Source organism: Gobio gobio (genome assembly GCF_949357685.1).
Source record: "Gobio gobio genome assembly, chromosome: 22".
Classification (NCBI taxonomy): Eukaryota; Metazoa; Chordata; class Actinopteri; order Cypriniformes; family Gobionidae; genus Gobio; species Gobio gobio.
Window position 1 is genome coordinate 19,944,451 of NC_137118.1, and position 12,151 is coordinate 19,956,601.

General features: G+C 39.2%; 1 protein-coding gene across 7 annotated transcripts in view; it reads right to left on the reverse strand.

The window, feature by feature from the left end:
* Window positions 1-12,151, reverse strand: part of ptbp3 (polypyrimidine tract binding protein 3) — a 71,839-nt gene that overhangs the window by 15,156 nt on the left and 44,532 nt on the right. For 6 of the 7 annotated variants that reach the window (XM_079804539.1, XM_079804537.1, XM_079804536.1 and 3 more), the window contains 5 exons: window positions 9,489-9,658; window positions 7,399-7,545; window positions 5,959-6,126; window positions 5,320-5,430; window positions 2,426-2,600 (listed from right to left, as the gene is read on the reverse strand). In XM_079804539.1, the coding sequence (XP_079660665.1) occupies window positions 2,426-2,600; window positions 5,320-5,430; window positions 5,959-6,126; window positions 7,399-7,545; window positions 9,489-9,658 (771 nt within the window). The remainder of the gene's footprint in view (window positions 1-2,425; window positions 2,601-5,319; window positions 5,431-5,958; window positions 6,127-7,398; window positions 7,546-9,488; window positions 9,659-12,151) is intronic. The other variant, XM_079804542.1, reaches the window with a different exon arrangement.

Sequence of the window (12,151 nt, forward strand, 5' to 3'; positions counted from 1 at the left end):
ATTTACAGACACACACACACACACACAAGAACACACACTCGCCTTATCAGTATCCACACTGCCTCTTGCTCTAAACAGCACAAGTGATTTACCGAGCCTGAGACAACAAGATGCGTGGATGGACAGTCACAGTTATCTGCCGCCCCCTCTGACAATCACACACACAATAAATCTGTTCTGCAAACGCTGTCCGGCCCACATAACTTTGTGTGCATGTGTGATAAGGCGTGCCCTTTGATAGTGTGCATGCAACGAAAAGATAGCATTATAATAAAACACGCACGCACGCAAACACGCGCGGATCGCACAGGTAATGAGGAAGTGAGGAACGTATCCGTGTTACACTGGGATTTCAATCATTTATAATAGAAGTTTATTAGATAAATGGACAGGTTCGATTAAAAAAACAAAATGTCAGTATACACACAGACAAAAGTTAATGGGATATTCAGTTTTAAGGTAGATAAAGCATAAAGTCACCATGAAATCAAAATATGGAATATTGGAGTATTTGTTCATAAATAATTTATCCGTGCACATAATTTATGTGCCCTCATAATCTTTAATCAAAATATCTTCCCCTCTCTCTTGCAGCTCATCTATTCTCTTCTCTGATGATGTGTTCACTGGCACAAAGGCGGGGCAACCTGTCACTCACATGAGATCCACCAATAGCAAACTTCAACCATCCAATCAATACCCCATAGACAAAATCAACATTTACTCTTGTTTGAGAAGCTGCTTCACTCAGATAAATCACAATCACAATAGAGAGGAAAAGACTATCACAACTTTCATTTCATGCCAACTTTAAAGGAACACACCGACTTTTTGGGACTTTACCTCATTCACCGTATCCCCCAGAGTTAGACAAGTCCATACATACCATTCTCATCTCCGTGTATGCCATAACTCTGTCTGACGCACCCGCCGCTAGCCTAGCTTAGCACAAAGACTGGAGGTAAATGGCTCCAGCTAGCCTACTGCTCAATAAGTGACAAAATAACGCCAACATTTTCCTATTTACATGTTGTGATGTGTGTAGTTACATCGTGTACTAAGACTGACAGAAAATGAAAAGTTGCGATTTTCTAGACCGATATGGCTAGGAACTATTCTCTCATACCTGCGTAATAATCACGGAACTTTGCTGCCGTGCCATGGGTGCAGCGGCGCAATGATATTACGATAATAGTCCCCAGCGCTCTCTGTGCAAGCAGGTTGTCACGTTGGTTATTTTGACGGAAGTTAGCCTATTTTCAGGCCCTACGTAATATCATTGCGCCTGCTGCACCCATGGTACAGCAGCTAAAGTCCCAAAAAGTCGGCGTGTTCCTTTAAGGTGTCTTTAACCCAGAATATGCCTGCAGAAATTATGTGGTGAAAAATCTTAAATCAAACTGGATATTTTACAGTTAAATAGTGCAAAATGTCTCCATGCCATAAATTTAAATGTACATGTAATCAGCATCCCGTAGTCTAGATACTATTTATTATACATCTGTATCTATGAAAAATAATTTAGATATCTTTTAGCTTGTGACAAGAACTTCCTCAGAGCGAGAGGATAAGCACGGACAAAGGCAGATGGTGTGTGTGTGTGTGCTCATGTATATGTGTGTATGAGTTTCTGGGTACAAGTTGTCTCTTCTCACTAATGTGCTACCAGCTTCAACGCATGTGCAAAAACCAGCACTCCACTTTGATGAAACGTTGGACAAATCAATTTTTTTATTGTAATTGTTTGAAAAAATTTAAAATGTTAAATTTAAATATCTTCTAATTATATTTCGTCTATGATTGAATTGGGGGTGGGAGAAAATAAGTTCTACTTCTTTCCACCCCCTTTCGAGCAAGTATTATATGTATAAATAATGTGTATGGATATGTATGTATATATGGGAGATAAACTGTTATAATGTGGGATGTTGTTTATTTTGGTATTGTGTGTGATGGTAATGACAGCAGTATTGAGGAAAACTATTATTATTTATTATATATATAATACATTTATTAAATATATTTTAATGATTTTAACAGTTTATACATTTATTATAGAGGGGAAGTTAAAAACCCAGAGCACACTTTTAGAAAGAAAATAGGTACAATGAGGTTCTATATAGAACTCTAAGGTTCTTGACTCAATTTTTAAAGAATACTTTAGGCCAAAAAGGTTCGATACACCTTATGCACAGCAGTGGCATCTTTGATTTTTTTACCGAGAAGTAAAGTGAGGCTGTGAGGGATAGACATGCATCTCTTCAGTGGGTTTTACTGTTATTTAATGTGTTTTTGTATTGTTCTGCAGATGAAACTGCAAAAATATCTTTCCAAGAAATTTCACATAATTGAAAAAGCTGTGGAGCTTGCACTGGCATATCTTAATATGGCATATGTTTCTGTAGTGTTAGTGTATATGTCTTACCAAAAGCAGTCTGCATGCTGGGGTCCAGTGTAGGCTGCCCGTCCCCTGAAGGAAGGTCTAGACGTGTGAAGTCCCTGCTCTTGTCGTTGTTGTATTTCACATTCAGACTGGTCAGCTTGGAGAATTCAACACGCAGAGTGCAGCAGCCATTGTAAATGTTCTGCCCATCCAAAGCCTGACAGGGATACAACATTACAACGCCATTCTCTTACAAAGAAACAAATTATATTTTGCTTAAATAAAAAGAAGCCTATTGTAGGACAATTTTGGCCCATTTCCCCACTAGAATCCACGTTTTTCGGAAATATTAATGCCAAAATAGATCTCATTCTCACTATAGTACTGATTATATATGATCAAACTTATGGCTCACGAGATATTGGGGGAAATTTGAGTTTTGAGTTTATGTTTTGATGGCTTCTACACGTAGAGAACTTATCAAAGATTATATATTGGTAACACTTTACAAAGTTCCATTTCTTAACACTAGTTAACATGAACTAAAAATACTCAAAGCATTTATTAATCTTAGTTCATGTTAATTTCATCATTTACTAATAAATCATTAAAATCAAAAGTTAATCGACTTGAAGCTAACATGACCTAACAATGATCAGTTGTATTAACAAAGACTAATAAATACTGTAAAAACTGGATGCATTAGCCAACATAAACTAATGGGACATTATAGTGAAGTTTCCAAATAATATTTATAAAAATGTTTAAGTAAAATTTGCATGTTCTTGTGTATACTGTATGTAGCCTACTTCAGCTATTATTTTATTTATTTTATTGTTATTTATTGTTAATTCATTACATATATAATGCACTCCTATAATTATTACAGTAAAAACGACCATGATAATTTTTATATTTAATTAAATTAAATATTTTTTTTAAACATTTATATATATATAAATATATATAAATAAAAATTATGTTTATATAAATATTATTTTCCTGTTAGATTCACGCAGCAGTGCAGGCCACGCAGTCACACAGGTAACAGAAGCTTGTTTGTCTTTCCGATCACAGGACATTGAACTATTCCGGCACATTCTCATTGATTACACCTGCTCTGCTTCATTACATCAGGGTTTAATGGAACCCAAACATCTCATCTCAGTTTTTTTCTGTCTGTTAATCAATATCTTAAAGTCTGCGACCGCCAAACAACAAAAAAAGATACGGAAGAAGGAGCAGGGAGGTCTGAGAATAACAACACACCAATCAAATCAAACTCACCAAGCATGAAACTTCAAAATATATTTGCAACACAAATAGTGATATTCGTTTAAAGTAATCTCCTCCTGTACTAACCCAGAGTATTAGCCATTATAGTGACAAAACTTTCTCGGGTCAGTTTTAATATATGAACCTACGATTACTGCTTAGATGCTTAGTTTAAGAAAAGAATAACTCCACACAACAGTTTGCTTCTTAACCTAGTGTGACATTTTCATTATTGAATTGTTTGTGTAGGCCTGAAGCAGGTTTGGCAGGGTGGAGGGAATGTGAACTAACTTCTCCCATGGAGCTACTTCATTTAACTAAACCCGGATGACAAATGCAAATCACATCTAATACTGACAGTGGCCTGAGGAATGAAGTGCTGTGTGCTATTAGCTTTAAGCCACCAGACATACTAATTCTGAATAGTGGACCATAGTCTTACATTGAATGAGGGTTCCAAGCCGCATTTACACACTAGAATATCATAGAGACACTAAGAATACCTTGGCAACTGCAATGAAATGCCCTGGCAACCACAACACCCTATGGTTATATACAGTATACTAGCACTCAAAAAGTTTGGGGTCGGAAAGTCTTTTCTGCTCACCAAGGCTGCATTTATTTGATAAAATACTGTTAAAACTGTAATATTGTTAAAAAATATTATAGCTGTTTTCTATGTAAATATATTTTCAAATGCAATTTATTCCTGTGATCAAAGCTGAATTTTCAGCATCATCACTCCAGTCTTCAGTGTCACATGATCCTTCAGAAATCATTCCAATATGAGGATTTTATATTATCAACATTGAAAAGCAGTATTGCTGTTTTTTTGTGGAAACCATTATTTGAAATAGAAGTCTTTTGTCATTACTGTCAATTTTGATAATTTAATGCATCCTCGCTGAATAAAAGTTTTAATTCATTTTTTTAAACTTTGAACAGCAGTGTACGTTTTTTTAGGCAATTTAAAAATCTAGTTTTAGCAGTTCTGGATTTCTGCAAGTGAGAATAACTTGCACTTTTCCAGCCAAGACGCTGAAAAAATCAGGTGCATTTGCACACAATACTTCCTTTTTTCGCAGCAATTTTAAACTGGAGGAAGGGGGGCTTCATTGCCCATTTCAAAAGAGACCCCAGTCCCCACCCCTCCTGTAACACTAACAAATACTCTCTTTGTGCAAGGAGGCAATGCAACATGGCAGCCGCACAATAGATAACACCCTCAGACCAGAGGAGTAATTACTTGCTAGCTCTTTTTCCCCTGGTGAGCTGCATTGGCATTCATTAGATAACCTCAACGGTGACATATTAATTACAGGGGCGGCTTGATTTGTGCAGTCTACTGGGAGCTGGTTTTCCAGCCGTCTTCCTGTTGCTTTGACAAATTTTCGGCGCCGCACCAAAAAAATACCAGAGAGCGCCAAAAATGAGGTGATGGAAGACAGGTGTGTGCGACCTCATGATTGACGGTGAAGCGTTGATTATAGGGGACGGAGCGCTGGTGAGGGATGACCACAGCTAAACCGTCAGTCTCCACGGACAGCCAGAGGAACTAAACTAGCGTATACTAAAGCTGGCTGCCATGTTTTCATCCCACCCAACCCAATTCATCCCACCAACAAGATAATAAAGGTTGTGGGTTCTATTTCGGTACTGACCATTTTGGCATGATGTGCGTTCATTGGATCTGCATATTGTAGCAAGGCCTGGAACTGGTTGTTCTTGGTGAAGGTAATGATCTTCAGGACCGTTCCGAATTTTGAGAAGATCTAAATGAAGGAGAGAACAGGAACATGAAAGGCAGACATGTTAAACAGAGTAGTTTAAGCCCTTGAGGGTTTGCCCATCTGAGCTGGTTAAGCAAGTTTAGCTGGTCTCCCAACCTGGCCAAGGTGGTGTGCAGTGGGTTTAGCTGATCCGTAGGCTTATAAGTGCATAGAACGCCTTTAAAACCATTAAACTAGTCCAATCTGACCAGTGGAATCCAGCCTTGTAGACCCGCTGAGACCAGTAAACCACCTCAGGCTAGTTTAAGATGTTTTTTTCAGCTTTCCCAACACTTTTCTGATCTAGATTTCAACTCATGACCCTCACATGACCCACATTACATTTCTGAACACAACATTTTGTGACACTTTGACCATGTGGAAGGGTAAATTTATGTGGTTGCTACGTGACAACAAAGCAGGATGTGTACAGAGTAAACATTGATAATAGTGCAAGCAAACAAACTACGTAAATATCCTAGGGACATGTCGTTTAAAGAATAGCACAATGTTGGTGTAATGTAGTCTCACCTGGTGCAGCACTTCTAGAGACACTGGGTAGTAGAGATTTTCTACGATGATGCGAAGCACGGGGCTTTGTCCAGGCATCATACCACCATCAATGGCTGTCGCAGTCCCAGAGAGACTCATATTCCCAGAATGCACCGCATTGACAGCTTGCAGAGCAGCCTGAGCCCTCTACAAGTGAGACATACAGAGTTAGCATTCGGACCAAACTCTTCTCAAACTTTCCACTCATACAGTGTAGTACACACAAACACACCTCAATCGCTCTACTGAGCTAGAGGGTATGCCGGATTGTAATGGCACTAAAATGCACTATCAGCAATGACTCTGTAATGAGCCAATTTACATAAGCCTACTGTAAAACTAATAGCTCTGGGTAAAGCAAAAGTATAAAGGAGGTACTATATATGCAGAGATACCATTCTGAGTTTGCCAAAAAAGAAAGCAAAGGGTTAGGGTTACACATAGGTTTAAGGCTAAAACTTCATCAGCCTTTCAGTCTCAAAGTGGGGGACTTTCCACCTGTAGGCATGACTTAGAATCAAGGTCAGTAAGTTTTCTTAAAAAGTTAGTTTTTTTTGACAATTGAAAACATAGCAAGGTTGGTTCAGGTTGTCATATTGAATAAAAAAAGAAATTGATCCATGATAGCGGATAGATAGAAAAAACTTTTGCCTGAAAAAAATGAGTATGATTGCCAGGTTTAAGGAAAATAGTTGGTATGGGGAACACATTATTCACTATTAACTACGACTTTTGCCTCAATAAACTCCTTATTTACTGCTTATTAATAGTTAATAAGCTAGTTTTTGTAGCGTTTAAGTTTAGGTATTGGGTAGGATTAAGGAAGTTCATGCAGAATAAGGCATTAATATGTGTGCTAATAAACAGCCAATATGCATGCAAACAAGAAACTAGATAATAGCGAGAATTGAACCCTAAAATAAAGTGTTACCAAGTATTGTATTGCTTTTTACTGATTGTTACACCATTTGACTTTTTGAGAGTACTAAATCAATGACTAAAAGTACATGTCTAGAGGTGCAGTCACATTAGCGAAATTTTGCAGGCAAAATAGGTCTATTGTCTATCGTATAATAGTGTAGAGATGTATGAAGCACACCTCACACAGAAGTCATTTTCAAACCAAGCAGCTTTGTTGGCCAACACAGGAAATTTGAGTGACCAAGCGAAATCTGCATAGATCATGCCCTCAAGTGAAATGTAGATTCCTACTCAAATGACTGGATTTCACCCAATACATTTCACAGCGCAATGGCAAATGTGACCGGACATTAAAAACTTGGCACATGCATTTAAACAAGTATTTTTAAGTTAATTTTTAAATAGTTCCTTGGATAATCTCATTTGCAATTGACGCTACTATGGTAGTGAAAGGGGTGGTTTAAAGTGCAGATTGGAGTGACAGTATGTAATTCTCACCCCCTGATTGGGCAGATTATCAGTCTTGAGCTCACGGTGGTTGGAATACTGGATGTAGACGGGCTGGTTGCGGACATGGGGTGTGGCTGTGGTGTAGTAGTTGACCATGGTGATGGCTGCTTCTTCAGAAGCCATTTCTATAAAAGCCTGTAGTGCAAATAGAGACAAACAATAAGTGCTCAGTCCTGATAACAACATCATTCAGCTAATTGCACATATGTGGTGTAAGTTAATTCAACTGTCTTAGTCTGTTTTAATGCAACACTCAAATTAAATAAAAAATCAGCAGGCTAAAAGAAATGGAGATAAATAATAGTAATTATAATCAGTGCTGCTTTGCACTTATGAAAGTTTAATATTCTGAGTTCGAGTTTTGTTCAAATCACTAATCCTAAGTACGAGCAATAAAATAGTGATGCTTGTCTTAATGATTATTCTGACCTCATCAAGCAAGGTGTGAGAGATTTATAGAGAATGCAGAATCTAACAATAAACCGAATCTTTTGAAGCCCCAAACAAATCAACCAACAAACAACAAATTATGCAACAGGGGCATTAGAAATCTCTCTGCCTGTCTTTTATTGTCTAAATATGCCATTTTCAATTTGAATATGAAAAGGCACTCAAGTGGAAGCGGGAGTCTGCTGTGTTTTTGCAGGGCTTCTGTTATTAGATGGACCTTGATGTGTTTGAAAGGATGCACACTTCAGTTTCTATCACTGGACACCACTAATTAAGTGAAAACAGATCTGGACGCTTGTCCTCACCATCCCTTAGAAAGGAGAAAATACAGACAAAATGATTCTTTGGAGGTGGTGTTTCTTAGTATAATGGGGTTTTACAGGTCAGTCTCATGACAAAAAATGTCTGGGTCATATTTCACATATTGCATTTTGCATAAAGAGAATATTAGATTTTAATGACAACTATGCACATTTCCAACTTTAAAAAAAAAATCCCATTATCATTACCGTAATGTGAAAAAGGTTACTTTCCCATTACTGTAATACATGAAAAAGCAGAAATGAAATACATCCACAGTCTTACACCCTCAGAAAAGCACTTTTAAAATTGTATTTTAAATTATGTACACAAAAATAAATATTACTATTATGAATAATGTATTTTTTACTACAGTAGGCTACTGAAAACATGCTTAATTGTCATTAAAAAATCTTAATAGGCTTTATTTTTTACATCTAAAATCCCTAAGGGCACCTATTTTTGGCCCAATTTTCCCCTTGTAACAAAGAACGTCGGGGCCGCACCGACCTCAAAGCATAAATATCCAACATGTTGAATATTTACGATCTGAAATCCTGTTGTGTGGGGGGAACCAGCGAGGACAAACACGCACGCGCTCTGCAGATTGTCACATGGAACGGAACGACAACAAATCAGAAAGCTAGCTGACGGAAGACAGAAGCAGAACACTTTTTTTTCCCCAAACTTTTTTCTTTTTTACCACAAATTTTCTGTAAAAAGCGTCCCAAACACTATTATCTCCATTTCTTCTTGGCCGTCGTCCGCCATGTTTGTTTACTCTAAAGTCACTTTTGACTCTGAGAGATTTTGCGAGATTTCCCGTGTTCACAGTCAGGACTGTGGTTGTTTGTGAATCCATTAGTGTTTGTTGTGCTGTCTTGGTCACATCGTGGCACTCCACACACTAGAGGAACAAAGTTGTTAAATCTATGATTTTTTTATCATCATGTTTGTGGTCCCTCACATTTTGAAAAAACATCTTTTAGTGTGGGCCAGCCTTAAGACAATGGAATTTTCACACCATTGTCCTCATCGGGGAGGACATTTTCAAAATCATGTTAGTTACACTATGTTGAACCACACAGAGGTTTAACAGGGGGAATATGTACGCTGGCCTCCTTTGATCTTATTCATGCCATTTCATCTGGAAATTCCACCGCTAAACCAACTTGAAAGCATAATGTGAGGTTTGAGAATCTCACAAGGCAAATTTCAAACCTATCAGTGTTTTTCAAATGGCTGAGGTTCCAATAGTCGTGCTGCTGAAAGCTTACAGAGCTAAAAGGTAGGCCACAGATGTGTTCATAGGTTAATGGAGCACCTACTTGGTTTTTCCCTTTAAGCATCAACAGGTTGGTGACTTTGCCAAAAGGGATTCCTAGTGAGATGACCTCTGCTTCACACACTTCAATGGGAACTTTGCGGACGTGGAGGACGCGGGAGGGGCCACAGGGAGATCGGTCTCCTTTATACGCTTTACTGTCAGTGCCATTAGCTGCCAAAAAGGGAAAAAAAGAGAGACAGATTATCAATTTTTTGATTTTACCAATTTTCCAAATGCCAAAAATGGCATTGATGTACCTGGATATTACAAAAACAAGACCCATCAGACACCAAACACCATTATTATTGATTGGCATGGTCACTCACAAAATATTTTTCAAAACATTTTGGCCTCACAAAGGACCTAAAATGAATTTAACAAGATAGACTAGACAGAGAGACATAGGCAGAAACATAAAACTGACAATATGACGATGGTGGGCAGCATCTCTGATGCTCCCCACCGAAACAATACAACAAGGCAGGATTAAGCAGGCCTCTGTAGTCTGTCAAGACTCCAAATGGCACCCATTGTGGGGCGTTTGGCACTTGGCTATGTCCAGGGGCACATCACAGGCTGGTGATAGGTTTAACAGAGACAGCCTATGGTGTAGTGCCTGCCTCAGATTTCAACACGTACAGCTTTCACATTCTTGCAAGCCCATGCAATGCTTGTGTTTGTCTGATTGCAGAAAATGGCATCAAAGCAATTTGTATCAGTCTCAGTGTCAGATACAAAAATATGCTAGAATGTGCATGTTTTATACGTTTATTATTTTTTTTACTAACACAGATTACAAACTACAGTGGGCACTGGGCAGACTTTTGCCAGTCAATTTGCCCAATTTCCCATTGATTGGCCAAACATATAGTCCCGAATTCACACCACTGTGCCAGAAGATGACATGTCTGATCACAATATGTTTGAAAGCCCTCATTCTTCAGGAAGTCAACATTCAAATTGCTTTCTTAAAATTGTCTCTGTAAACTGGGACAGGAAAAAGCAATTTGGCACTGAAAAGTTGCACACTTCACCCAAGTAATTTCAGAAGCAAAACAAAACGAATGGGCTGAAATTCTTGCATTGTTAGACTCTGCTCTTATGTATTTGTCTGGTCATTAGTAGGCCATGAATGAGGGATGAACTTAAAAGCTCTATTACTATAATACAGGGGAAAATTATCCAGACACATTCAAATGTGGGTCAAATCTTCCTCAGTTTGTATGTGGGGTAAAAATGGTATCATGTTCCCCATGATGAATGCAGTAGTGTGCAAGGACGAGTGACTGTGAGATAACTCTTTCTAACTCTCTCACGCATTGGTAAACTCGTTCTTTCCAAAGTTAAGCCTGCCGACGAGAGGAGGCAGCGAGGAACAGCAGTGCACAAAAGAAAGTGCTGCCATCAGCAGGACGACCAGACACAGTTGAAAAAATGAACAGGCCAAGCACAGTGATCCGATCTTTCCCTCACAGTCCAGAAATCTTTACAGCACAATGCATCTAATTTCAACCCTCACAGCGCACCAATCTAAACCCTCCCCTCACTGCCCAGCAAAGTGATTCCATCCCTTCCTGACAGTCCAGAGATCTAGACCTTTCCCTTACAAACCGGCACAGTGACCTAGACCTCCCCCTCACAGCCCAGCATAGTGATTTCATCCCTTTCTCAAAGTCTAGAGATCCAGACCCTCTCCTCACAGCCCAGCACAGAGATCTAGACCCAACCCTTACAGCCCAATCATTCAGACCCTCTCGTCACGTTTTCCTCACAGCCCAGAACAGTATTCTAGACTTTTTCCTCACAGCCCAGCACAGTGATCTAGACGTTTTCCTCACAGCCCAGCACAGTATTCTAGACTTTTTCCTCAGAGCCCAGCACAGTGATCTAGACTTTTCCTCACAGCCCAGCACAGTGATCTAGACTTTTCCCTCACAGCCCAGCACAGTATTCTAGACTTTTTCCTCACAGCCCAGCACAGTGATCTAGACGTTTTCCTCACAGCCCAGCACAGTATTCTAGACTTTTTCCTCACAGCCCAGCCCAGTGATGTAGACTTTTTCCTCACAGCCCAGCACAGTGATCTAGACTTTTTCCTCACAGCCCAGCACAGTGACGTAGACTCATCCCTCACAGCCCAGCACAGTGATCTAGACGTTTTCCTCACAGCCCAGCACAGTATTCTAGACTTTTTCCTCACAGCCCAGCACAGTGATCTAGACTTTTTCCTCACAGCCCAGCACAGTGACGTAGACTCATCCCTCACAGCCCAGCACAGTGATCTAGACGTTTTCCTCACAGCCCAGCACAGTGATCTAGACCAGTCATTCCCAAACTGTGGTCCGCGGACCACTAGTGGTCCGTGAGGGTACTGCAGGTGGTCCGTGGAAAGGCAAAATAAAATAATATGTTTTTACCTTCATTTTACCAGGAAATTCCCATAAAAAATAAAAAGTAAAAAGAATATGTAGGCCTATATTGATATAACATTTGTATTTAATTGTCAAGTTATTGTGCGATAACAAAAATAGGCTAGTGGCGCTCGGCCGTGACGTTCAAGTTCAGTGTATGGATCGGTGGATAGCAACAGGTTCTTTGAAGAGAAAAGAGACAGAGGCAGAAGTTACAAAAAATTAAGAGATTGACAGTGAGTCGGATGCATCT